At 44.3% G+C, this 27,986-nt stretch overlaps 1 protein-coding gene across 1 annotated transcript in view; it reads right to left on the bottom strand.

Moving 5' to 3' along the window:
* The window catches only part of LOC306791227 (neural-cadherin), a gene marked incomplete at both ends in the record, with an annotated part of 282,576 nt that overhangs the window by 61,203 nt on the left and 193,387 nt on the right, over positions 1–27,986 (bottom strand). Inside the window, 2 exons of the mRNA XM_079287854.1 lie at positions 28–155; positions 19,901–20,115. Of these exons, the coding sequence (XP_079143980.1) occupies positions 28–155; positions 19,901–20,115 (343 nt within the window). The remainder of the gene's footprint in view (positions 1–27; positions 156–19,900; positions 20,116–27,986) is intronic.

Below are 27,986 nucleotides of genomic sequence, written 5' to 3'. Positions count from 1 at the left end.
TGGTGTTAAATAGGTGAAGCGTCCAACCTTGCTGTTGCTGCGGACATCCAGTCGATGCCACCGTCTGTCTGCCACGTTCACGTTGCCTGGCAACTGTAGCACCACTGTGCCGGAGCCATGGTTGATTTTCAAGGTGGGGGTCCCATCTATTATCTCTGGATGGAGAGAGAGAAAGAGAGAGACAGGGAGGATTGGTGAGGGGGTGAGATTACATTGACACCATTAGATCTTAGAAATATTGAGTTTTTAGAGCCATTATCGATAGTTGATACAAATATTTGGTGCTGGTATTCAACTCTCTAAAACAGCATTGAGAACTATTGTGACTCGATGACAGATACCAAAGAGTTACGTAGTGCCATAAGTGACATATTATGGAGTGCACACTGGCAGTGTGTTATAGAACTTGCCAGATATCATCAGTATATTCGCTTTAATGAGGATTATTGCACAGAGCTCGCTGTGATGTAGTTTTTCCGTCACATCTCATGGCAGTCAACAAACAAAAGTTATTACATTCTATTTTCAGACTTACTCAAATGGCAAATTAAAAGTTAATGAAGTGGTTAAGACTGCTTGTGTGCTCGGTGTCATATGTAAGGGAATTATGGGAACGCATGTCTGCCAAACAGCTGCGGCAATCCATCATCGTGCACGCTGAACTTCAGAAGATCATTCAGACACATACCGGTAACTCTGATCACTAAGGATCCTGGTGTCTCTCCTTAATCACTGTACTGTGGCTGCACTATACTTGTTTCACGGCACAGTAGCTTGTATTTAGAGACTACCAGAACAAGGGCTGTACTACTCAATAAGTTATCGACCAAAATAACCCAGTACCAAGTAGTATCAATACTTCTCCAGTCAGAAAACTATTTATTTTTGTGCCTGGATGTAGACAAAAATGACTATTTGTGGATTTGCTCGCAGCCAATCAATGCAAGCCTTCTTGGATTCAATGCAACGTGTGATTGGCCTACTTCCTCAGCAGCCACAACCCATACGGCCGGGATTACCTGCCTGCACACGGCTGTGAACATACTAAGGTGTCTGAGCCGGCGGCTGGCGGCTAGCAGCTAGCAGCTAACGGTCATACCAGCACCAACAACGACAACAGTGCTGACAGAGCAAATAGTTTCAACCTTGAAGGGAACTGCAGGGTGGGCGTTACGCTTCAGTCCCACCACTTCGGGTCGGGGACAGCGTTATCAGTGGTAACCCATCATGGGTATCAAATGAAGTACTCTTTTGGTACTGGTATCATTTTATGCTACTGGTATTGGTACCGACAACGCACATTTTCTAAACTACACGCAGCTTTATCAGATCTGAGACTCCCAACATTCTTACTTCTCTTTTTAAATCTGTTAATCATTCAGTCTCTCTTTCAAACCTTCAAACCAGAGTTGGTGATGTGGAAAGACTAACTAAGATGGTTTTGATGAGTAATTTGTTTCTGTAGAGTCTGAGTGATGTGAGTTTCGATGATCAGCAAGTTAAATATACTGTAGTCTGACTGGAGTCTGGTGGCTTTGAAGAGCACATATCAATTGTATGTAATAAACTATAATAATTGCCTGTCATTAAATATATATTCACGACAACACGAGTCTGCATCGCAATGTAAACAGGGCGAAAACGAATCACTGCCGACCTTTGCCATCACAAAGACAAAAGAAAGATGTTTGTGTGTGTTTTTTGAGTGGAAAAACAGCTTTGATGTCAATTTCTGGACTTAACAATAAAAATAGAATCGAATAGGGTCTCCTCTATTTGTTTGTCCTCTACTGATCTCCACAGAGTGCTCACATATTCTTCTGGGTCTATTTCATAAAGTCAAAAGGATATGAAGGCAATTCATTATTGCCCATCTGCCACAGCTGCCTAATGCACACATCACTTAAGTTTACTGAAGTCTTCCCTAACACGACCATCATGCAGCTGACCACTGAAGTAAGGACTGATCCACCTTTCCATTAGTCCACACTATTTTGTGTCTAGTAAACGTAAACGTATAGAAAAGTCAGAGTCCAATAGAGTGATGTGTTTACATTCAATCCAGGAGATGTGGAAAAGGAATGACAACTGTAGTGACTTCCCAAAAATGATGTTGTTATGAAATGAAGGCTTTTGTCAAAACTGCAGTAAGTATCTGTTGGCTGTCTTCAATTAAAAACAATAATAGGCTGTCACAGTTCATGTCCAATAGCTCCTTGTTCTTCATTTTCCCCGTTGCTACCCTGAAGCTACACTCCCACACACCCACTGTGTGAATTAGTGATTCAGTTCCCTCTAAAGCAGGGATTCCCAAAGTGGGGTGCGCGCACCCCTGGGGGTGCGCGAGCTGCCTCTAGGGGGTGCGCGAGAGGAAAAGTGTAATGGCGGTCTGATGGTGTAATAATATTAAATATTAAAAAAAAATGTAATTTTAATTTAAAAACTGTCAGGTGGGACATCTGAAGCTATCAGTCGTAAAAGAGGAGAGGGACAGAGAGAGAGAGAGGAATCGGAGGCGAGGGGAACGGAGAGGTGCGTTATTGGGGAGAGACCGGGAGAAGAAATCGAGCCAGAGTCAGAGGAAGATGAGACGGCGCAGACTGGGAAAAAAAGAGGAAATATGATGAAAAGTATCTGTGTCTGGGCTTCACTTGGATTGGCAACGCAGATTGCCCAAAGCCACAGTGCGTGGTGTGCAGTGAGGTTCTGGCTAACAGTCTGAAGCTCTTATTTACGTCGCCACCTGAACACCAAGCATGCCAGTGCAAGTCAAAAGCCCCTTACATTGTTTATATCGAAATTGGAGGAGTTACAAAACAGCCAAAAACAACTGCAGTCTCATTCATGTTGGGTCTATAAATGACGCACTACGGGCTTCATATCTGGTTACAGAATAGCGAGAAAGGGGCTACCGCACACAATCGCCGAAGACGTGAGCTTGCCAGCTGCCAGAGAGATGGTGGAATGTATGATTGGGGAGAAAGAAGCAAAAAAGTTGGACATGATCCCGGTGTCCAACAACACTGTGTTGCGCCGCATCGATGCTTTGTCCGAAGACATCCTGGCTACATTAGTCGCTCATTAATTGTAAATTAAATGTGATAATCTGCCTCTGAGCCTGTGCGTGTGTCCTCGCATCCGTATTGCTCTTTAAAAGTGACGCCTTGTGTCACTGAAAGTTATTGAAACTTTGTTGCAGTGTTTCAGGGCGTTTTCACACCTTCAGTTCGTTTGCTTTGTTGCAGTTGCTCCTTTGTTCGGTTTGTGTTCACACTGCAACATTTAACAGCGGACTAAATCTTGTAAACAAATGCCACGCGCGAGCAAACTGTTAACTCATTGGTCCGATTGTTATGCGGCTATGAAGGCTTAAAAGGCTCTGTTGCTTTTTTTTTTATTAAGGGGGGGGGGGTGCGCGAACCCGGTCGGGATGTAGAAGGGGGTGCGCGGCCTAAAAAGTTTGGGAACCGCTGCTCTAAAGCATTTGTACTTATGTTTCATTTTGAGGACTCCCTATTGGCACTTAACACCTAGTCTCACAAACTGAAACGGTTACAGTATATTCTAGAGTTATCATTAAGACAGGAGAGAAAACTGCTGCGCTCCGCTGACTTCCGCACTACGACAGTTGTCTTGATGCTCGAGTCAGTAGAAGTTGGAAGTCAAAAGAAGCTGACAAGAATCAAAATTCCCTTCTCACGGCTCTTCACTCCGCTGTGTGTCTGACTGCAGCTGAGCTTTCGTCATCCCTCTTGGTGCATCTCTCGCAATGTCAGCCTGTCTATCAGCGCTCTTTCATCTCCCGTCTCTCTCTTTCTACCTCCTGCCGCGCTTCACTCTTTCATTAACATTTTCACCGTAACTGACATTTCTACATTGTGCTGCTTTCAAGAAATTCACAAAAAGCTTTCGACTGACATTTTGCTTTTTACTGTGAAACCACTGTTTTCTATCACGTGTATTGGGATGCATTGAGTCTTCAGTCATCTGCTGTAAATGTGCTGCAGATGACGTCAGTGAACATGATGGGGCAGCTTTCACAGTTTAGATGAAGGTCCAACCTGGGGATGGAGTCAATCCGGCAGCCGGTACACAGGCTTTGTGATGAATGACTGCGTTTTCTAATGCAAATTTATTTTTCAGCCTGTATTTTACGGGTTTAGCAAAGGCCGGCCATTATATTTTAAACTTAGGACAAGGGCAGTGTACAGAATGTTACAACTACACAATGTTTGCGTGCGATAATGTTTCCAACAGCTCTTCAAACTATTTCATGCCATGAATCTTCACCTTGAGCGAGTAGAAATGAGGTGTTGTTGAGTGCACGAGATGCTGCTCCTCTCTAATTGCCTTGTCAAGGCAGGGCTGTGCCGTTGGGAGGAGGGCCCCATTCTTCATTATGCTGCCTCTCATTGAAGTAAAAAAAAAAGAAATAAAAAAAAACCTAAAGCCCTTGCAGTGGAGGTTTTCGAGTGCATGTTTGATGTTACCCCCTCTATTATTCTCAACTTTCCTTCAATTACCTGCAAGTTGATTTAGCCCGCTCTAGCTGCAAGATTGCTGCTGCACTTCAGGAATTGTCCAATTAATTTTAATATATTAGCCGGGGCCAGACAATTGACCAAAGCGAACAGAGTAAATTCAATGTATCAGTTCAATCCAAGGCCTTCCTCCTTTGTTTCACTTATACTTTGTCATCTTTAGGCCCCACCTCACTCCCCCCACATCTCAGTAACCTCCTTCATTCCCTCCTCTCATTTAATGTCCCGTCTGCGGGGCCCCTCCCCTTTTTTCTTCTTTATCTCACATGTCTCAGTCTTTCAATATCCATTCTACAGGCTGCCCGCTCCCCACCCTCAGGGGAATTCCCCTCTTCCTTGAACTTCAATGTATGCAAACGTTAACACCCCCAACCCTCCCTTTACACCCGCGCTGGTGCAGCCAGATATGTCGAAACTGGCAGCACACTCAGAGCCGCAAAGGACATCTTCATAAGTCGGACAAAATGACCCTTTCCACAGATTGTCTCGTCAATGTAAAGGTGTAAATGCACACGCTGGTGAAGTGTAGGCAAGTGCAGAAAAGTGTACGCGTACATTCACGCACCTAAAACCAGTTAAAAGGCAGATCGACCAGCCGATCGTCTGGCACGGCTCAGGAGCCTTCTTGTCGTGATTGAAGTGACATTTTCCCAAGAGATGAAGACTGACTTCAGAGTTCTCGGGGGAGCGGCGAGACAAAGTGAAGCAGCGAGAAGAGAGAGAGAGAGAAAAAAAGCAAGGGGGGGAGCAAGACTGAGCTGTAGGAGTCAAATGTAAGGCAGGAAGAAAAAAAGGTAGAGAGAAGGAAATGGAAACAGCACGGGTAGAGGAGGAGAGAAAAGAGTGATAAGAGCGAGTGTGATTGAGCACAAAGCTGGGACGAAGGCCAAGTTACAAGATGGCAGATGACAAGTGGGATGATAGACTGTGAGAGCTGAGCTGAGCGGCAAGAGCTGCATTTAGATTATCCAGAAACCATGACATTTGGCACTGAAAGCAAGAGGGATCATTCCTGCTAGTTATAAACATCAGTCAAACATGAGTTATCAAAACTGTTATTGTTAACCCCTTCAACCTGGCTTAATGAATTGGACACACAGTGATCGTATTAACATATGGCTGAACGAATGCTAAAGGTACCCTGGGAGAGAGAGTGTTAAAAAGACTGAAACCACATTGAACAACAAGCCTGTGTGCCAAGGAACTTTATTCTCTCAACAGGAAGTGGGAGAGAAAACAAACAAACAAAAGGAGATCTGATGTTCAAACATTTGATTCAGGTTTGAGCTCTGGGCTGCACCAATCTGATCTGTTGGATCCGTATCAACACTGACTTAATCGACCAGATCAGTCAGACATGACCGATCATTATGTCATTATGTCATTAGACATCATGTGTTAAGCTACGGCTTCTAATCTTACATGCATGTGCTTCGAAATAAATGCTGTTTTAATGTGAAGGTAGAGGTCGTCCTTTGATGTGAAACCCAGCGTTGACCATGCCATGTACAAGATAACTTGAGAGGAGAGCTGCTCAGAAAACAACACTACAGTTATAAAAAGCACTTCACAGGAGCTTTGTAACATAGGTTGTGTAAAAGAAGTGGACGTAGCCACCGTGACGTCACCCATTGGTTTGTGGACTCGAGTTTGGCATTTTGAATGTCGCCATCTTGTTTTTTTTCCGGAACCAGAAGACGCCATATTTAGAGGAGAAGGTGGAGCTGTGGAGGAGCGAGGCTCGGCGGGCCAGGTACCAGCAAACGCTAAGTTACCGGCGCACTCTTGCGCTAGCTAACTAGCTTGGTTAGCAAGGTGCACCAGGAATATATGTTAATTATGATATCAATTGTGATGCAAATTATGGCCCGACTATGTCCATCTAAACAAATGTGTGCACTAGCAGCCTGTAGTCCCCTAAGTTATGGTTCACTTCCTACAATTGGCTGTGAGTATGTTCTCACTGCATGGATCACACTCGAGTTATAGTTGGAAAGATGGATAGATTTGAACTCGCAAAGATTTGTTCAACTGTAAAATAGAACTATGAAAAATCCCTCAGCCTTATAACAACATAAAAAACATGCAGGTCATCGTCCCTTTGTCAAGCGTTATAACTGTTGAACTTCTCTTTCGGTAAAGTTAAATGGAACTGAACTGAGTGAAAAAGCTTCACAGAGACATACAAACAGAAACGGATGAAATAAAAACTGTTGCTAGCTGGCTGGAGAGTCTAGCTGGGAGTGCAGCGGGGTGGCAGGCCAAATGGGAACATCTTCATAGGGGCCGGCACGCCTTTTAAATGCTCTGGGTGTACTAGGGTTAGGACAAGACTTTGCTCTTAAAGGGCACATCCACACAACCAGGCTTCTTCTCTGCTACTCATACGTAATTCATTACCTCCTACTGAGATAGAAAATAGGGGGGTAGAGAGAGAGAGAGAGGGATAGAAAAGAGGAGGGGGAGAGAGAGAGAAAGAGAGGGCGAGTAAAAGTGTATGCGTTGTGTGCCAGGAGAGCTTGAACTCCCACAGAGGTGGGGGCTCTTAAATATGAAAAATGTCCTTCTGACTGCCTGAAGATACACAGGAGCCAACCCAAGAGCATATGGACTGCAAAAACAGCATTACAAATCACACTGCTACACACACATACACACCCTCCCCCCCCCCATCCACACGCACAAGCAGTCACATCTACTCTAATGCCCACTGAAGTCATCCTGTGTACAAATCAGCAGGCGATGCAGCGAGTGCAGAGCAGAGAGCTTCTTGAATAAACGATCTGTCAGCTAGCGAGCCAGCCCCGGAGCCGGCACATATTGGATCTCTGCATCCAGCAGCACTTCCTATTTGAAATGCCGCTGCAGTGCTAAGCTGGAGGCTACTGCTACAAAACAGCTCCGTGGAAATTGAAGGTAATGCCAAAGTGAATCTGTGTGTGCTGTTGCTTGCTCGATCCCTTTTTCTTCCATTTATATCCAACTATAAAAAGAACTGAGAATATGTTCTTTTTGTTTCAAGGGTAGAAAAAAGAAGGGTAGAAAAAAACGGGAAACATTTTTCCATTCAGCAAGGGTGTTGTGATTGCACAAATTTAATTTGTCTTGTTAATTTGTCTATTGATTGGACAAGCACCGGCCTCTGGCTGGTGGTCTTTGCGTGCGTGTATGCGTGTGTGTGTGTGTGTGTGTGTGTACGTGTGTGAGAGAGAGAGTGTAGTACTGTGTGTGTTTGATCAAGCACCTCATAGCAGGTACACCGCTCCAAGGCATGTCTGTCATTTACCGTTGACCTCACTGGACACAAATCATTACCGAGACAATCAATCTCACTAATACAGTTAAGGTCAAAGTGTGGCTTTGCTGATCAGGCCGTCATAATGCTGAATGAGCCAGTTATATTGCATGTGGTGTCCGCAGTCTACATCTGACAAGCTGCAAAAGTACAAGACTTATGAGAATTTATGTAATACCCATTTCTCTAAAATATAAATTTAGTTTATTCAAAAGTAATTTTCATGGAGTAGCTTAGCATAAAGATTGGAAACGGGGGGAAACAGCTAGCTGGACTTTGATTACCCAACGAGCGCCAGGGGCTAGACTACTGTTGTGAAGCGTTGTCAAGCTGTGCGCCGTAGGCGGCGTGTCTTCCCAATATCGCCCGACATGGTAGTTTATTTTTAACACTCCCAAAAACCCAGCAGAACCAGTGGCTACACATCAGTGTCAACTGCAATCATCATCTTATCCATCATTGAACAGAAGAAAGATAGTTTGAGCTGATTTGCATTGCTGTGAATGTTACTGATAGTATTGATTTTATCTATTTGGATTGCCATACTCTGCATGTATCCACTATGACAGAGGACACCCACAAATACACATGTTCTACTTGTATTTACTTCCCGGAAACAGTTTCTGAAAGTCATATTTCTCTGCAGTAAACAATGATAAATCTGACATGACTGGAAGGTGGCAATCTTTCCACCACACAATCATTCTAACTGAGGTATAAATATCTCCTGTAAGTATTATACACAGATCAGATCACCACTGGGGAAACATCCCCTGAGGAGGTGGTGACAATGTCAAAGTAAATGCCTGTCAGACAGGTGGTGGGGCGGCTATGAGTGTCACACTTGTGAAAAATGTAATGTCAAAATGGAAGCATGAGGAGGTGTTCACTGGCAACTTTTGGGCCATAAATATACCCAGAGAAAAGTGATTTATGTTACATTTTCCTCAACTAAATCTTCTCTTGACACAAGCTGGGCACAAGCCACATGTTAATAACGGGGGTCTCAGTTTTATCCTTCCATCTCTGCAGTCAGGTTTTTATGGAGATATAAAAAAAAAAGAATCTGGTTAGAGAGTGACAGCCGCTCGTGTATTCAATACCACTGTATGCTTTGTGGTGGGGATGCAGCTTTGTACAAACAACTACAGTGGTTTCCAAACTATGTTAATGACCAGGTAAATGAGCATGGTAATTAAGTTTGCTGTGAGGGTTTGATTGCATAGTTGCATTCTGTAATAGTGTTTTACAGCAGACTCCGCTTGTATAAATCAGAACAACAGATTGGCTAAAAGTCAACGCAGCTCCCGAAAAGTCTCGGTTTCCACACAAGAGCGGCTCAGTTAGGCTGGTACATGTGTGGTTGTTTGTGTCATGGGTTGCACTTCATGATCACTTAAAGGTTACACTCTAAACTCATGAATAAAGTACTGATCTATACAACTCAGTATTGGTCTTTGAACTGCTGCTCTTTTGTGCTGGGAATTTGGATCAGCTCCATGCATGGAAATGTGTAACATGACCCTGAATGTTTACCAAGATGGCTGTACTAATCTCAAAATGCCTTTATGGAAAATGAAGGCTTCATAATTATGCATTATTACAATATTATTACAACCATCAATAATGATAATAAGGATAACAATACTGTATTTGTATAGCCATTTGAAAGGTAGTCAAAGGCACTTAGGGGAAAGAGTTCCAGAGGGAGGGGGCTGCAGTGAAGACCCTGTCCCCAGTGGTTCGGTGATGTACCTGGTGAGGGGGCACAACAATGGAAATTGAGGCCATAGCGACGTATTATGTGACCGAGGCGAAGTATTTAGAGGATGAAGAGAAGGAGACCGAGCACCGAACCTTGGGGGACGCCTTGAGAGAGAGTTGGATTTATTACTGATGAGCTGGTGGTGGATAGAGTGGTATGATTTGAACAAGGATGCTGGGGGAGGACGGAGTGATTGATGGTTTCAAAGGCAGCGCTGAGGTCAAGTAAGAAGAAGTATGTTGAAGGAGTGGGCATCAGCGGAGAGGAGGGGGTGACCAGTTGGTTATAGAAGGTCTCAATTATTTATTTGGTTGAACGACAGGAAGGAGTTACTTTCCTCAACTGCGAGAGAGTGAAAAGATTGTCCATGAGTTCGAGACGCTTGTTTACTGTGGAGAAAAGGACTCTGGGGTTAGCGGAACTGGTGAGGTCAAGGCCAGGGTATAGGTGGAGCGTGCGTTGTTGGGAGCGTCTTTGTGTTGCTGCGTGTGGTCTTTGTGTGCCAGGGTGTGTACTGTGAGGCCAGGTTTCTTGAAGAGCCGCTCTAAGTTGACGTGTCTGGGATTCCATCTGATACTGATACCGCTCGGGGCTGTGCCACGAAGCGGTGCGGCTGAAAGAGACCTTTAAGCGGGGGCAAGCTCATCGATTCAGGAGGACAGTATAATACTGTAAAGGGTGACCAATTCTGTGAGGGGATTAATAAACAATATTTACATGCTGGAGAAAATAAATGGATTGAAGGGATCATCCAATAATTTTACCTAGAACACCAGAGGTCAGTTTAGGCAAGGCACCCCCCACACACACACACACACACACACACACACACACACACACACACACACACACAATAGCTCTGTGTTATAACCATGTAATCTCTTCTCCCGCAGATTGGATTTAGTACACAGCTATGTTCCCACTGCGTGTTTGTGTGTGTGTGTGTGTGTGTGTGTGTGTGTGTGTCTGTGTGTGTGAGTGCCTTACACCTCATCTGGTCCACACAGCAGGGCTGGCTCGGTACAGCTGCCCTGCAGCAGGATAAAGGGCGGGTGAGTGGGCAGCTTTGGAAACCAGCATCTCACGAAGAAGCGGACGATCTCTGTGTGGGAATGTGCGTTGTGAAGCAGTGGGAAATATCTATGATCAGGCCCAATGAGCAGCATCCCTGAGCAAAGGCTTAATAACAAGGTGAACAATGTCACGCACACGTAGCGATATGGTCAAAATGGAAATCCTGCAGGTATATTAGTGGCTTCTCATGTGCCTCTTGACATTCATGAACGAAAAGGCAGTTCAGCAGTTGTAAAAACAAGTCTCCTTCTGCCTCCTCAAATCCCCCTTTCAAACTACTCTTTCGACGTCAAGTCATGCGTGTCCTACTGTAACATTATACTTTCTAGCACAGCTCTTGTACTTATAATGCATTCATGTCGAGATGAGACCTTCGACATTCGGTTGGTGACGCGTTTTATTTGGAAGTGAATCATCCCATTTGGTCTGCTTCCCCTGTAATTACGCATCAATCCAATATGGCTCTTTGAGCTTTGAGCTCTTTGAAGGCAAGCAGTGGATGCTTGAAGCTGTGTTCTTGGGTTGAGGTTGAAAAGCTTTTTCCTGTTCCCTTGTGCCCCACTGATCACATTTAATCAAAAAGCTGCTGCTGTTGTTGCAGCAGAGAAGACAAGTTCAGAATGTGGTCGGGGAAACCAACTCTGTGTCACCTTAACATCCATAAAATAAACAGTGGCACTCCATCAATGTTTGGCCTTTTTTCCCCTTCCTGCTGTTCCTTTTATGTTATTTGTTCACCCTTACGCTGATGACTGTGGCTCACAGTTTCTCTGTAAATCAAGTCGTTGCTGAAGAAGCAGGCTGTTCACAGAGTGCTGTATCCAAGCGTATTAATGGAAAGTTGAGTGGAAGGAGAAAGTGTGGTAGAAAAAGGAGCAAAAGCAACAGGGATAACCGCAGCCTTGTGAGGATTGTGAAGCAAAGCCCATTCGAGAATTTGGGGGAGATTCACAAGGAGTGGACTGCGGCTGGAGTCAGTGCTTCAATAGCCCCCACACACAGACGTATCCAGGACATGGGCTACAACTGTCGCATTCCTTGTGTCAAGCCACTCCTGAACCAGAGGCAATGTCAGAAGCGTCTTACCTGGGCTAAGTTACCTGGTCTAAGGAGAAAAACGACTGTCTCATCACCTCCATGCTGCGCCGCATTGATGCAGTAATTCATGCAAAAGGAGCCCCGACCAAGTATTGAGTGCATACTGTATACTGCACATGGACGCACTTTTCAGTAGGTTTTTTCAGTACATTTCTGTATTAAAAATCCTTTTTTTGATTGGTCTTATGTAATATTCTAACTTTCTGAGGTACTGAATTTTGGGTTTTCATGAGCTGTGTGTCAGGATCCAGGATCCCTGTCTGACCCGGTGTGTGTTTCCCCTGATCTCCTCTCCTCGTGTGTCCTGTCATTCCCCTGTTTGTTGTGGTGTGCCATGTGCTCTGTTTGTCCTCTGCCTCCAGACACCTCCCATGGCCGCACCCTTGATTGTGCACAGCTGAGGACACTCAATCCGATCACCTCCTGCAGCCTGACACACCAGACTCAGGGCCCACTAATGAGTCTCCTGTCACTACATAAGCTCTGGCCCTGCAGTCTGCGGTTGTCAGGTCGTACCGTCTTTCACCCGCTGAAACCCCGGGCATCCTCTGCCTTCCTTGTGTTTGTAGGATTACACTCCGCCGCTCTGCCCTCCTTGTGGTCCACGGACTACACTCGCCCACTACAGCCCGCTCCAGTTCCTGCGGCCTCAGCGCCAGCTCCAGTTCCTGCCACCGCAGCGCCAGCTCCAGTTCCTGCCGCCGCAGCGCCGCCTCCAGTTCCTGCCGCCTGAGCGCCGCAGCCCGCTCCAGTTCCTGCGGCCTCAGCGCCAGCTCCAGTTCCTGCCACCGCAGCGCCAGCTCCAGTTCCTGCCGCCGCAGCGCCAGCTCCAGTTCCTGCCGCCTCAGCGCCAGCTCCAGTTCCTGCCGCCTCAGCGCCAGCTCCAGTTCCTGCCGCCGCAGCCAACTCCAGTTCCTGCCGCCTCCGCGCCGCAGCTATCCCCGGACCCGGTCGCCAGCGCCGCAGCTATCCCTGGACCTGGCCGCCTCTGAGCCGCAGCCTCTCCCAGACCCGGCCGCCGTCCCAGAGGCGCAGCGACCTGCAGTGCCCGCTGCCGTCTCTGAGCAGCAGCGACCTCCAGTGCCCGCTGCCGTCGCGGAGCAGCAGAGACCTCCAGCACCTGCCACTGCTGCACCAGCATCCTATTCTCCAGAGCCCTTCCGCCCGCCCGGCCGTCTGCCGGAGCACCGGTGGCCGACGCTCTTCGGCAGCCCCGTGGCCGGTCAGATCCTGTCACCCCTCCTCCGGACCCCCGCCGCCCACCCTAGTCGGCCTTGTAGCTGTGGGGACATCCCTCCTCCGGACCCCCTCCACCCGCCCTGTTTTGTGTCTTGTTTTACGTCTGGAATCCGTTCCTTAAGGGGGGGGTAGTGTCAGGATCCAGGATCCCTGTCTGAGCCGGTGTGTGTTTCCCCTGATCTCCTCTCCTCATGTGTCCTGTCATTCCCCTGTTTGTTGTGGTGTGCCATGTGCTCTGTTTGTCCTCTGCCTCCAGACACCTCCCATGGCCGCACCCTTGATTGTGCACAGCTGAGGACACTCAAGCCGATCACCTCCTGCAGCCTGACACACCAGACTCAGGGCCCACTAATGAGTCTCCTGTCACTACATAAGCTCTGGCCCTGCAGTCTGGGGTTGTCGGGTCGTACCGTCTTTCACCCGCTGAAACCCCGTGGCATCCTCTGCCCTCCTTGTGTTTGTGGATTTCACTCCGCCGCTCTGCCTTCCTTGTGTTTGTAGGACTACACTCCGCCGCTCTGCCCTCCTTGTGGTCCACGGATTACACTCCGCCGCTCTACCCGCCGTGTGTTAAACGGACTACACTCGCCGTCAAGCTGCCAGGCCTCCGGTGTGGAGCCACGTGACTCACACCGTCGATCTGCCACTCGGGTGTCGGACCACGGGCTCCACACCTGCACGCACAGCCTAAATAAAACCTGATTAATATTCACTTCTGTCTCCTGTGGTCTTGCATTTGGGTCCTATCTGTGAACTCCCATGACACTGAGCCATAATCATCAAAATTAAAAGAAATAAACGCTTGAAATATATCACCCTGTGTGTAATGAATCTATATAATATACGAGTTTCACTTTTTCAATTGAATTACTGAAATAAATGAACTTTTCGATGATATTCTAATTCATTGAGATGCGCCTCTATATGCCTGTAAGGACAGTGAGGATGGCTGAAATAATCATGAATACTTTCTATGGCTTTTTTTAAATTTTCATGTGTCTCATTCAAATTTACATTGAACAGCTATACTCAATACTTTCCTCCCTTCTGCCTCTCTCTCTCAGTCATATCAAATATACTTTGAAGAATCATATCTGCACTTCGTATGATTAGAGAGGTATACAGTCTGTAGTATGAAAGGGGCACTGCAATATACTGTGCCAATATCATCCTTTTTTATTAAAAAGCATTCAGTTTTGTTCATATCTAATATGATAGGGGTTCATCCTGAACTGCAGCTGGTGAATATCATTTTTAATAATATTTGTATATCAGATAGCTTTGTGCGTTAGGCGTCCAAGCAAATAAATCCTTTCCTGTGTTGTGTTGGTAGATTACACTTAACAGTCGAGAAAAACAAACTCCAAAACCTGCCTTACCATGACTAAAATAACCGTAAAAGAATTATTAGTTCTTTAAGAAGTGGTTGTTGTTCAGGAAATGTTTCATGAACGATCGTTCCTACTTATGAAAACTGAATTTTGAACCTGTTTGTATCTGGAAATGGTTGTAAGCTGACCCCCCAATAACTGTAGGATGGTTGGCGGCGCCAACGTAAAGGAGCGTAAATTTAGGCTCATGTGCTGATTCCCGGCCCACTTTAACCCCTGATTACAAGTACAACATAACCTTAGGTCTCCAGTATTATTAGCTATTGTTGTGAAGACATTTTCTAGAGAGACCTTGTCTAAAAATGTGGTTATACTGTAGCTCTTAATATTTTAGTTTAGTGCATATATCTAAAAGGAAAGGTTGTAAATGATAATAAAAGAAAATAAAGAAAATGCTCATGCAGTGGCCATACTTGGGGTGGCCGTTTGGTGTTGCTGCTTGCATCGTTGTTTGGGGGTCGGGCCGTTCGGAGCGGGCTGACTGCTTGGCCCTTGGAAGTGCAGCTTGCGGCATTCTGGAAAAATTGCTTGTTGACCGTGTCCCAAAGTGACGTTGGTGATGTTTGTGACGATTGTTCTGTACTTATATGATGCTGTTTACGTTTAACTTGTTTGCATACTTATTTTAGCCCAACCACATTGTTTTTCCTGTACCGCAGTAATTCTAATGCTAACACTAACAACAACTAAAGATGAGTCATTACTGGGCATAGAGATTGTCAGAATTGTACACAGAGATTACTGGTCCAAATGGTCACATGTCAGCAGCTTCCATCTGTAAATATCAGAAAAGGCCCTCAACAAATAATTATATTGCAAGCACTTTGGTGCATTGATAGACTTCCACTTTAATTTATATTTAAATTCAGTTACATAAAGCTCCAGCACAGACTAGGCTTGCTGACAATTTTTTTCCCCATGCAGTAGGTGAACCTTGAAACAAGTTAATTAGAGCTCTAAATATGTACAGCCTGACTCTAATTACACTCTGCGCAGTGACAAATCAGCCGTAGCTCCACAAACACATTAACTCTTCAGGATCTGATAGCACACACTGTGGCTGGCGTTCAGATGCACAGACCCTCTTACACCAACTAAAAGTAAAGAAATAATTCAGGGAATACACTGACACACACACACACACACACATACACACACATGCCCGGCTCTCCAGGCGGACCTCACTACCCACACATATTACTTTGGCAGTGATGGAACAACACCATCACTCCCAGGAGAGAGGACCAATGCAAGGGAAGAAGCAGCGAGAGAGACAAGGAGGCGTTAGTCTCTCAGATTAAAACAGTAAATATACCAAGATGTACAAGACATTTTGTTCTCCGTTTCAGTCTGTCTGTAATTCCCGCCTGCCGCCCTCAGTTCAACAAGCTTTATTGTCTTCAAACCTCAACAATATTGCCACAGCAACAAAATAAATCCCTTAAGAGCTAGAGATGTGCAGCGGCCGAAGCTCAGTTTACGCACATGTCCAGATCTTTATGCCAGTATATATTATAGTGAGTAGTAAGAGTGCGTGTGATTGGCTGTCTCACACTGCATATATTTTTCTTCTTCTCTCAATAAACACGTGTAAAAACAATTCTGTTCGATGGGAATCAAAGTAGTACACAGGGAAATGCATGGGGTGTCAGCTTTAACAAGCTCAAAATCACAGAGTTTGCGTGTGTGCAATTGTGTAAGACTGACTGACACCGTCATCCAAGAGAGACACACAGGGAATGAAACCTGAACTGGATTCCTGTTTCAGTTTACAAACTGTCCTTAGTCTTCAGGCTAAGTGAAAGAGATTAGGGTGCATTCATCCCGTCTTTCATTTGTATTATACATTCCTGTTTCTGCCTTACCTAATGATGACCACATATAGAATACAGTTAGTTTTTCTATTTTCCTGCACTGTGCCGTTAACCCACCATGGCATTTTGTTCTCCGTATTGTACATCATTTCATTCAAGAAAGAGTTTTATGGAAGAGAGAAAGAAGCTCTCTGTCTGCTAACAAGCATGCTATAGAGGTAGCAAACTAGCTGGCTCCATTGCTGACCAGACAATACGTTTACACAGCTCCTGTCTCACAGCGCTCTTTGAACCAATCCTCTGTTGTGGAGTTTACATTCTGACAGAAGTGGTTATGAAAAATGAACGTTGGGGATTCCATTGAAATGTATTTTACTGCAAAAGAAACCAACATTTTAATAGCTGGTGTAACAGCCATGTATCCATTACTAAACTCTGACTATTACAGCCATGTATCCATGACTAAACTCTGACTATTACAGCCATGTATCCATGACTAAACTCTGACTATTACAGCCATGTATCCATTACTAAACTCTGACTATTACAGCCATGTATCCATTACTAAACTCTGACTATTACAGCCATGTATCCATGACTAAACTCTGACTATTACAGTCATGTATCCATTACTAAACTCTGACTATTACAGCCATGTAGCCATTACTAAACTCTGACTATTACAGCCATTAATTCATAGGCAAAATGTTTAGATTTCTTTGCTTGCTGGCTCTCAATTGCAATATGCATTGTTCAGGTGTTACAGCTGATGACATATGTGGATATGAAAGTACCCCCTTTTGGGAATCACTGCTGCAGTTAGTCTAGATTCCGCTGTCTCTTGTCAGAGTAGAGCAACACAGCAGAGACGATACCTCCTCTGTGTCCCATTATTCTCCATCCTTGCACACAAAGTCTGTACATTTTTCACCTCAGCTAAAAATGGTAAAAAAAAACTCCACTTCATAAATCAAGGGCAAATCAGCTTTTCATTATTTTTTTTCTGTGTTACAAAAGAGCATGAAGTGACATCATTCTATCAAGCATTGTTGAAACCAAACCAGTGTACCGTAATTTCCGAACTATAGAGCGCACCTTCCTAGGCCGCACCTGCAAATTTTTAAAAGAAAAAAGAAATTGTACATTAATAAGCCGCACTTGTGTATAAGCCGCAGGTGTCCCCGTTGAAACATGAGATATTAACGCGGCAAGATGTTACAGGAAAGATTTTTTTTAACTTTTAATTAAATAAATGCCGGTAACATCCACAGCTTTTGTCGTCTTTTTGCAGCGAGTCAGTTCTTCATGCTGCCGTCTCCAGCGTCTCACCATCGATTCATTGATGCCGAGCGTACGTGCAGCAGCTCTATTTCCTTCTTCGACAGCCAGACGGATCGCTTTTAACTTGAAAGCCGCATCATATGCATTTCTTCATGTTGTTAGATCCTGGGGTACTTCTGGCCCGATACGGGGCTACTTACTGACTCAGCTCTCTATTAAAAGATTGTCGAGCTGGTGTTCTTGCGAGGGAACTCGCCTGGCTCTTCTAACTGCCGTTACTCCCGACGTCTACCCTGCTTCCTCCGGTCTGAGTGCACTCGGTCGAGGGGCCACCCTGACCCCGGGCGCTCCTACCAGTCGCGTCGGTTATGGCAGCTTCCCTCTTCTGGATCCGTGCTCTTGGTAAATGCCAGGTTAGGTTTTAACGGCTAGGATTACTTCTAAAACCGTAAGGGGTTGTTAAGTGGATTCGGTCTTCTAGGATAACCTTACAGAACTCAGTTGTTAGACATACAATGGATTTAACTTTTTACTGTCAAGAGGAACTTTTACTACTTGAGCAAATAAATGCACTTGAGAATTTTACTTTAAATGCAGATTAGATATTTATTGCAGGTTATATTTAGTTAGTTTGCAAGGGTTAAGCTACAGCTCACATAAAATGTCACTACACTTGATTCGTTACTTTAATTTTCTTCTTAGGTTATACTCATTGGTTTTAGATGCCGAGACGGCTCGGTTGGAGCTGGATTTCCAAAGGTGCGATGAAAAGGTTCTTTTGGTCTTTTGGAGTTGTTAGGAGCGAAGGTCTGGCCAGACCCTCGGACTCCTCCTGCCCTCGCAGCAGAGTTCGGCCAACAGTCCACAAGGCTCTGTACAAAGTCTTTCTAGGGCAGCGGCGTTCCTCCGTTGTTCAGTTGTTAAAGTCGAGCAGTGGGGAGAGGAAAATCTCCGTCTTTCAATTCTTTGTCCACGAACAGCGGTCTTCTTTCCGTGAACCGAGACGAAGTCCTCGAATACTTCAGTTGCAATCATCCATATCTTCTTCTCAGAGCGTCTGGACGGCTCGTGTAGAAATCCCGTCTTGCTGTTTGCAAGTTACTTCTTTTATAACACTTTTGGGCTGCCTCTCGCGTCTCTCCCCCCTCTTCCTCAACACGGCCTCCCTCAGCCCATGATTAACATGACATCATTGATTTGGTGCATGTGCTTAGAAAAGTACCTAACTTTTGTGTGTGTGTGCATGAGGAAATCACCCCAACTTCCCTGTCTGGGCGCTTACTTAATCAAGCTCTGCGCGTGTCTGGGTGTTCAACATCTGTTGTACTTCCCCTTTTCCTACACTCACACATTTCTAACACAGATTAGTTATCATAATCACAGTTACAGTTGTTATAATCAGTTACAGTTGTTATAATCAGTTTACTTAGTACACATTTGCTTATAAAATGATTATTGATCTCATCCTTCATCATTATTGTGCTTTGTGTCTTTTCTTCTCAACCACCATTATTTCCCCATCCCTTGAAGCCAACACCCTGCTTACTTCCTCTTTCTCCATACTTTCTACACAAAGACTGCACTATACTCAGATACACATATTATTAGTGTTATCAGGTTTATATTTGTTAAATCACTCTATGTATTAAACATTCGTTATGTAACGATCATACACTTTATCTTTTCGATTACACTTTAACTATTGATTTCTGAGTATATGATCTATGCTTTTTATATCCTGACCTTCCCCTGAACGTGTATGCATGTATCCAAGGCGGCTTTCTCTGTGAGCTCAACTCTTCTCGACAGTGTCTTTTCCATGATGAGGATCCGTGCACGAAGCGCAAAATGGGTGATCTGTAACGGGAGACACCTGGGCCAGTGCTCCAGGATAAAGCTCCGCCTTCCTGGCAACACGGGTCTCTCTCCTATCACCCCGTGGAGGAGCGAGGACGGCTCGCGCCAAGGACCATTTGTCGCTGGATAATTTGTTATAAAACAGCGACAAATGGTGGCGCATTGGCCCAGGTGTCTCCCGTTTACAATCTCCGGGTTCCTGCCGTTAAAGGGACACACACACGCACACCAGGAACATGGCAGGGAACCGTCACACCCATGAAAATCCATCAATTAGCCGCATCGCTGTAAAAGCCGCAGTCTCAAAGCGTGTGAAAAAAAGTAGCGGCTTATATGCCGGAATTTACGGTCGTTTGAGATGATGATAAAAGGCTAGAAAGATATGCAATCTATGCACTGTTGCTATTGTGGTTCCTCAAAACTGAGAAGAAACACAGTCGGTCCAGACAGGTTCAATTAATTAAATACAAAATAAAAAATCTCATCTCACTGACAGTGAATAGTGTTGTGCTGGGTTACGTTATGAAGCTTGAGAAGTCTCCTACCTATGGCCATGAAGTCCTCGTGGTCCCAGGCCTGCAGCTGCGCCAAGGGGCCGCTGTACAGCAGCAGTCCGTCAGCCACGTCCGTGATGAACTCCAGCGACACGTGGCTCTCAAAACAAGGCATCATGGGAGGAAACCAGGCATAGCCGTTGCTATGGAAACTGCGCTTGTTCTGCTGGCACTCAGGACCCTCGAACTGAGCTGGGCATTGGCACCTTGGGGAGAGGAGGGAACCAAGAGCCAAAATGACAGGAATTAGTGGGTGCAATAAATTTGGTTTTCTTGAAAATGCTGTTACTTTGTTCCAAAAATAGGAGAGCCCCATCCCTCCCTGCTTTCTGAAGCACTTACTCTATTTTGTTCTTTCAACGATTTTTTCTCCTTCACTCAGTCTCTCTAAGTCTAGTTGTTTTCTCCTCTCAGACAGCCTTCCCCCTCGGCTCTCTCTCTCTCTCTCTCTCTCTCTCTCTCTCTCTCTCACTCACTCACTCACTCACTCACTCACTCACTCACTCACTCCATCTGTTTCACTGATGCAGATGTTCTCGTTAGTGGCAATACCACAGGGATAATCGCTACATCACTAGGAAACTCTTCTCTGTGTATTTCCACACATCCAAGGACTTAATTATTTTTCACCTCAAAATCTCCGTCTCACCTATCACAAAAATTCCATCCTTGGATTTCTGGATAACCCGTCTCATTACCACTCTTTGTTTTAGTCCTTCCCCACTTGTTCTGTGATCTCTCCCACACTACCGTCTGGTCTGGTTTTGTACATATGACCCATTTATCTCACCCATTCAAAAAATACAGGAAAAGATTCTTGCACCATATGTGATATTTGATCTGAGAAGTTAAACATACACAACAATCAGAAGCAAGATATTTGCGTGAGAAAAAAAAACCTTCTGAAATGTCAAACGTACACAAATGTTGCATCCGGTTGGGTTCAATGTATGAGCGAAGAAAGCAGCTGAAGTGAGAGTAAAGCTGATTGTGCAAAACTCTCAGTCGAAACAGTATCGCTGCCCAGATCGTATCGTAGTGGTGTGGTGGAAGTACTACCCACTATTCAGAAGCCTGAGAGAGAGAAATGTTTTTATGTGCTTTCAAAAAAATGTTACATTATTAGTGTTAATTATTATTGTCTATGTTGGTGTCAAAACAATCCTGGAGCCTCCCAGGGGCCACCCCCTTGTTATAGGTGCACAACGTTTCAGCAATAGGGTTGTATAATTATTTCCTGGTCTTTAAAATAAAATAAATATGAGCACTGAACTACAAAAATATGTTGGGATTTTTTTTTCATTTAATATAAATACTGCGTCGAACCTCTGGTAGGTGTCAGTGTACATGTGATACGTTGAAAGGCGCATTGATTCGTACCATCTGCTGCCATATTTTGCTATTTACTCTAATGAATAGAAGAGGTTGCATCCTGTATATGGAAGGGCATCACACAATAATGCCAAACAGTAAATACTGTGAGACGTTCCATTTAGGTAGCAAACATTTGGCAGGAGAACAAAACTATGTTTGCAACTCCAGGAGGAACAGAGTTTGGACTTTTCTTTACAGTTAAATACAAATGTTTTGATAGATTTGACGGAGATCAGGGCTCCTCCAGAGTACAGCAGCGTCATTCCAAATGATACGAGTGGATAAACATGGAGTCTCTGCGTTGCAGCTTATCTGCCTCAAGTGCGGACTGTCATACACGATTGAATCATCGGTGACGGTTAATGACTGTGAATAAGTAATGAAGTTACCGCTGCATGTGCCACATTTGTAAAAAAAAGCATTCAGTGCCATTATTCATATTGTTCCTGCTGCTGGGTGCATGTTTCAGGTTTCTAAGGGCATAAACCTACACAAAAAACATCATCAGACATCAGTGCTGACTTTTCTACCATAACTGCTGAAAGAGGCCAAACTAACATTTCGGAGAGGTTTGTTTTGTGTGAGTGTCTCTGTCAACTAAAACCACACAAACTGTGGATGTCGCACTCTCTATGATGTTTTTGGAGCAATCTCTGAGCAGGAAGTTGGAGAAATAGAATAACCGTTGACATGTAGCAGTCCCAAGATCCCAAGATCTCACGAGAATGGGACGGTCTCATCAGTCGACTTGCTTCATCCTTTAATTCAGATGGACGTTTGTTAAAAATGAATAAATTCCTTTTCAGGTTCTTGAGGTATCGCCTTCCCCAGAATGGATGGGACTACGGCCGGACGGACACAATGCCACAGTATGAAAAGCCTGAGATTGACCCACCGCTCTGTTTGCAGGTAAAGCCCAGTAAAGCTCTCCAGCTACTGGCTATTTTTCATTGAGGAATGTCTGTGTGGCTTCCTCTGATGTGAGAGCAGGTGTCTCAGGCCAACAACAATTTTTAGATTAGCAATTTGTACAAATGTATATTTTTTTCTTCATGACACCTCTTCAGAATACAGTATATAAAGACTACATATAGTTCCATGATTAGGTTGATTGATGCTATTAATTTGATGTTACTGTACATTACAATCCTGCACCTTTTATGAAGCCAAACAGACCGAATGGATCACGCTGAGAAGCAACTACAATCAACAAAGAAGTTCTTGCTGTTTAAGTACATCAAAAACTTGGATGTGTTTTGGATCAATTGACTCCACAACAGATGAAATATCCAACCAAGCTGTCTGCAATTACCAGTCATCCAAGTGGAGAAGAAAAATACACCACGAGTAGCAGAATTAACCAGAAAAGAATCAGCAACAAATGTTTGTTTCTTTTAAACATTTTCGAAGATTTTATCTTCAAACCTCGATACAAATAATTTTCTCTCATCTGATTCTCAATCTACCTCCTCTCATCCTTCTTCATTTAGGAGTGGTATATAAATCTGATGAGAAAGCCTTGCATCGTTTCAGCAAAATAACACCTCACCCCATGCAAATCCTCAGCAATTACCAAATATACAAATTGAATCCCGGCTTTATGCACAAACACTCAGCTCGGAGAAACAAGCTATTCCTCCAGGGCAGTCCCTCTGCTGCTAATACGTGACGTTCTCATTGCTTTATGTTATTCACACTTCAACTGCTTCTCGGGATATTCAGGAGTTTCAGCGCCTGTGAATCCTGCGAAACCACACAAAGACGTGTTTGCAAAAGCACATGTGTGTATATATAGACACACACACACACACACACACACACACACACTTCATTGGTAATCGTTGAGAGAGAGCTCATTTTCCTGTGTCTGCTCTCGTCCAGGATTGAAAGAGGAAATATATACTATAATGCTCGCCTTTGCTACTTTTGTCGACTTCTGGTTGCAGAAGGTTACGGGCCTTTACATTTCCCAAAGTTCGGAGCATGCGTACTTTGTGTTGTAGTAGCTGCTGCTGATTTTTTTTTTGGAGAACTCCGACGCTTTACTTGCTATTTTTAAGTTATTAAAGGGTTAACTTCCGTAATTCAATCCGGACCATATTTCTTAAGTGACAGTTGTTCGGGGCCACTCTTCAATGTCCGTCCACTAAAGCGTGTTCTTGCCCCCGACAGGCTTGTTGTTGGAAGTGTCCTACATCATTATGGAAAGGACCCCACAGAGAAATATTTTTCTTTAGCTTTCACTTTCTTTCGCTAGCTCTGTTTGTTATTGTGGTGTCTCGCTCGGAGAAGTCGCGTTCTGAAATTTCGCGGCCTCGTCCGGATTGTCGAAAGTCAGCCAAATATTATGCCACAACACTGAAAACCGTTCAGATTCCTGGACTGCAACACAGAAAACTCTGACAACAGCGGCAATGCTCTCTCCAAACCTTTGTCAACCGGCACCAAGTCACATGAAACAACAACAAACAGACGAAATATAAAGAAAAAGCTTTTGTTGTCAGACACTTCAACAATCTGAGCCTGTCAGTGGCAAAGAACAAGCACTTTTAGTGAATGAACATCGACGGTGAGGAATTGTCCGAGCGATTATATTGCAGCCCCTTTCAGTAATTATTTGCATTCTCAACAAAAGCTGATTTGGGCTTTCATGGTCTGGAAGATAATTTGCAACGTATGTCTTCAAACTATTATCTTTCTATATTTTACTGACGGTTTGATCTGGATCTGTTTTTGAGGGATGATAAGTGTAAGTGAGTGCAATTTTGAAACCCATTCAACACATTTTCGTTATTAATCCCAGTGATGATTTATTGCCGCAACATTTCGGTAGTAAGCTTGTTAGCACTGGCTTCAGTGGGCAGACTGCTGCAGCACATGCTAGTTTAACAGGAGGAATGCTGTCTTGCTACATTAGCCAGCGATAAACTCCCACCTGGTTTTGGTCAGAGTTGGAGGAAGCGTGGTGCCCTTTGCCTTACTGTGAGTGCTGCCGGCAGCATCGGGGAGCGGCTTGCTGCCAGCCAGTCACACGTTCCATGCTGGAGATGTGATGTGTTGCTGTGGAGACTCTGAGTTTATTAAAGACACCTTTGATGGAGCATGAGCGGAGTAATGACAGAAGCCTGATGTAACAAATGTCACAAATTACTTTCTCTTTTTTTTCTAAAGTTATGCAATTGTTTTTTAATGAACGGGTTTCATGTTTTTTCAGTAACTAGGCCAACAATGCCTCTGTGTTACTGCGTGACTTGACTCCTGACCCAGAATAACATACCTCACAGAGTCACATCATAGGAAGCGCTGATTTTTTTTTTTTTCATTTAGACTTTAAAGGTCCCAACCCTCTTCTCTCAGTGACACATGCTTTCTTTTTCAGTGTAATATTTGGCTGACATTTTTCATTCATTTATAATACTAAAGGATGTTTTTTTTCTGCTAACTTCTAATTTGAATGTTGCTTATTAAGTCATGAATATTTAATGTGATAGAAAAATACATTTTTTTTGATTTTCAGAGGCGTTAAGCCTCGACTCCGTTCATCGAGACCCATATTTTGTGTGGGTGTGCATGATTTCAGAAACATGCAGGAAAACATCCACGCGTGCATTTCCATTTTGCCAATGTCATCCTAATTCTCTGAACGAGAAACAATCCGACACATAGTTTTACTCACAATGGCCAAGCCCTCCAATCCTCTTAAGGCAGCTTTGTTTTGCTCATTCGCTGTCTGCTGGGAATTGTGTTTGTTAACGTCGGACCGCCGACCCACAACCCTTTCACTCTCCTGATCTCCTTATTAATCCCAGCGCCTCGATTATCTGCATGTTCTTGCATCCAGCTTGGGCCATAATCTGTTTGCGGATGTTTGTATGTGTTTGGGTTAGGGTCATATCTGAAAGCCTCTGGAACAGAAAACTACCCAACAGCAATTCTATCTTGCATTGCCTCTTACTTTATCGACATGTAATATTTATTCTCCCTTCTCTCGTGCTCTCCTCTTTTTCACAATTTCCTCTTCTCTCTCCCTGTTGCTCTATTCTTTTCCTTCATTCCTCCCCTCCCTTCCAACTTCCAGCCTAATTGTCTCCATCCCTGACGTCTCGCTTCCTCTGAACCTGGAGAATCACATAGCAGGTTTGACAGAGTTCAGGTACCGGAGCATGATTGAAAATGTGACAATCATACGGCATCTGTGTCTCCGGGTTGACAACTTCGCCTGCTTTGTCGTGTTCTGTCCTGTCATCAACACTTTACAAAGACACATTTCCTGCACTTTCATTCTGGCCCACATTCACTCTTCACAAAAGACATGATGTTTTGGAATCAACAGAGGCTGCAATTTATCATTTGCAAACAGAGTTTTTGCCATTTCCATTCACGGTATAGGTTGATTTTTTTCCCTCTCTCCAATTTACGGTAGGCATTTAAAACAATAAGGCCAGCAAGAAAAGCTTTTCACCGTTCAATACAGATTTAGAAAGTTCTAATTAAAGCTAAATGTCTGGAGCCCTCAAAAATCAGACAGGAGCTGTACAGAAGTTAAAAGACATTTTAGCAAAATTGAAAAGTCTTGCTAAATGTCAAAAATATCTTATTAAGAACTTAATTTAGTGATGAGTTATCTGAGTGAGGAGGAAATCTGCTTTGCTTATTGCGGGGAGAGTTTAGCGGTCAGGGTACCTGCTCCATCAGTATGCTAACTGGGTACTCAAGGTGTCTTAATATGCAAAGTAATACAACACTGCTGCAGATCAGATTACAGAGAGAGAACGAGAGGGACATGAAATGTCCCCATGTCTAATAACTGTGTGTTTGTGTGGTGTGTCTGCGTGCATGTGTGTAATCTCAGGATTAACCAGTCATCCTGCTCTGGTCCAGCGGTGAGCCACATTACATGCTGGCTCCAGCCAGCCGGACTGAAATCCTGCACTTTTCACTCGCTGCTTCTAATTAAATGAAGCTGAAGGGTAAAATGAACTTCTGCAAGACACTGCAAGGAAGCTTAGCGGACATGTGTGCGATGAGACTTTGTGTTCATCTGCTCTCACATATGTTCAGAGGGTGTGTGTGTGTGTGTGTGTGTGTGTGGGGTGGGGGGGGGGGCGGGGGGCTGAACACGCATGTCTGTGCTGGTGCTTCAGGATTAAAAAGGTATTTGAACATCTTAGGCATAGAACACCTGCAGTAGCAGCCGCTACTACCATTTTTGTCTGTCTGATGTCTAAATTCTGCCGAGATCAGATATATGTGTGTGTGTGTGTGTGTGTGTGTGCGTCACTGGTTCCCCGCCTGTGTATGCCGAATGGAGATGTTCCTCTTCGCATTATCACTTCAAAGCTGAGATCTAATCGAATAATTTACTTTAGTTGTTATCATAATTTTATAGCATTTTCACGGTCCGACTACGTTAAAGTCAAACTGAAATTAAACTGTTTTTTTTTATCTGCTACAGCATACAGATCTGCTGTGTAGATGACATGGAGATGCTTTTACTTGGGAAGAAAATCACGACCCACAATGCAGACATTTGTACTTTGTACTACATTTAGTTTCATGGCAGCGCCCTCTGTGTGTGCATATACCAGTGAGAATGACTTTGTGTCCACATAGAAAAACAGAGAATTAAAGAGTTCATGTCAGACTTACCTGCACAAAGCGGCAACTTATATCACTCTATCATTGGCTAACTGACTCAGACTGATAACAGCCACAACACAGCAAAGAAAGAGACTTTTAACTGCAACCTACATCAGCTTTGACATCTCTTTACTTTCAAAACAAGGCAACAAACCACTTAGTTAGGTTTAGTTAAAGAGCATGGTTAACGGTAACTGGACTGGCGCAACTACCAGGTGACGAACAACTTGGTTTGCACGTGACATGAACATCGGTCTCCTGGTCAAAAGTCCTGTGTTTGTTTTGACCCCTCCCCCTCCCCTGGCTCTGTGTGGACGATCTCGCTCTTTATACGCAGCTGCTCTTGACCCTTGGGGTCATGAGTGGGTTTACATTGGAGTTAGTTTAAAGCCCAGTGCATCGGTATCGAGCAACACTTCAACAGCAATTATTCGACAATGCAGCCGGCCTCGCTTGGCGGCTGTGTATCTTTGTCGCTCATAGTGTGAACATAGCACATCTTGTCTACGTACACCCAGAGTCTCGGAGGCTTTTAATAATCCTCTGCAATCACTTGACATCACAATGTTTCTCACGATGCCCCAGAGGACACAATTTAAAGGCGTTGATGCCACCAGCATCATTAAGTCTCATCATATCCAGTGAAATGTCTCAACATCTTCAGGATCGACTGGCATGCATTTTGTCCAGATATTCACGGTTCCCAGACAGAGTACCCTGAAGACTTTGGTGATCCTCTGATTTTTGCTTACTTTTCCCTCTAGTGTCACCGTGAGGTTGGTATTCGTGGCTTTGAGTGAGCTGCCTTGATTTGATTGGTCTCTTAACCTTTCAGGACAAAATATGAATTTGTCCTGTACTTAATCTCATGTCCCGGTACCTGAGATATAAAGGCTATTCCCACCATCTCCAGCTAGTTGTTGCTGTGTTTACTGATAATCTCTGGCTAACTGTTCCAATTAATGTCTTATCAGCTAAACTCAGTAATCTGTATGTATAGTTAGCAATTAGTGTTCGTCAGCTTTGCTAGCCACTAATGTTGCCCGGCACCAACAAACTGAAG

Source organism: Melanostigma gelatinosum (genome assembly GCF_949748355.1).
Source record: "Melanostigma gelatinosum genome assembly, chromosome: 2".
Lineage (NCBI taxonomy): Eukaryota > Metazoa > Chordata > Actinopteri > Perciformes > Zoarcidae > Melanostigma > Melanostigma gelatinosum.
Note: the sequence above shows the minus strand (reverse complement) of the source record. Positions and strands in the feature narration are given on the sequence as shown.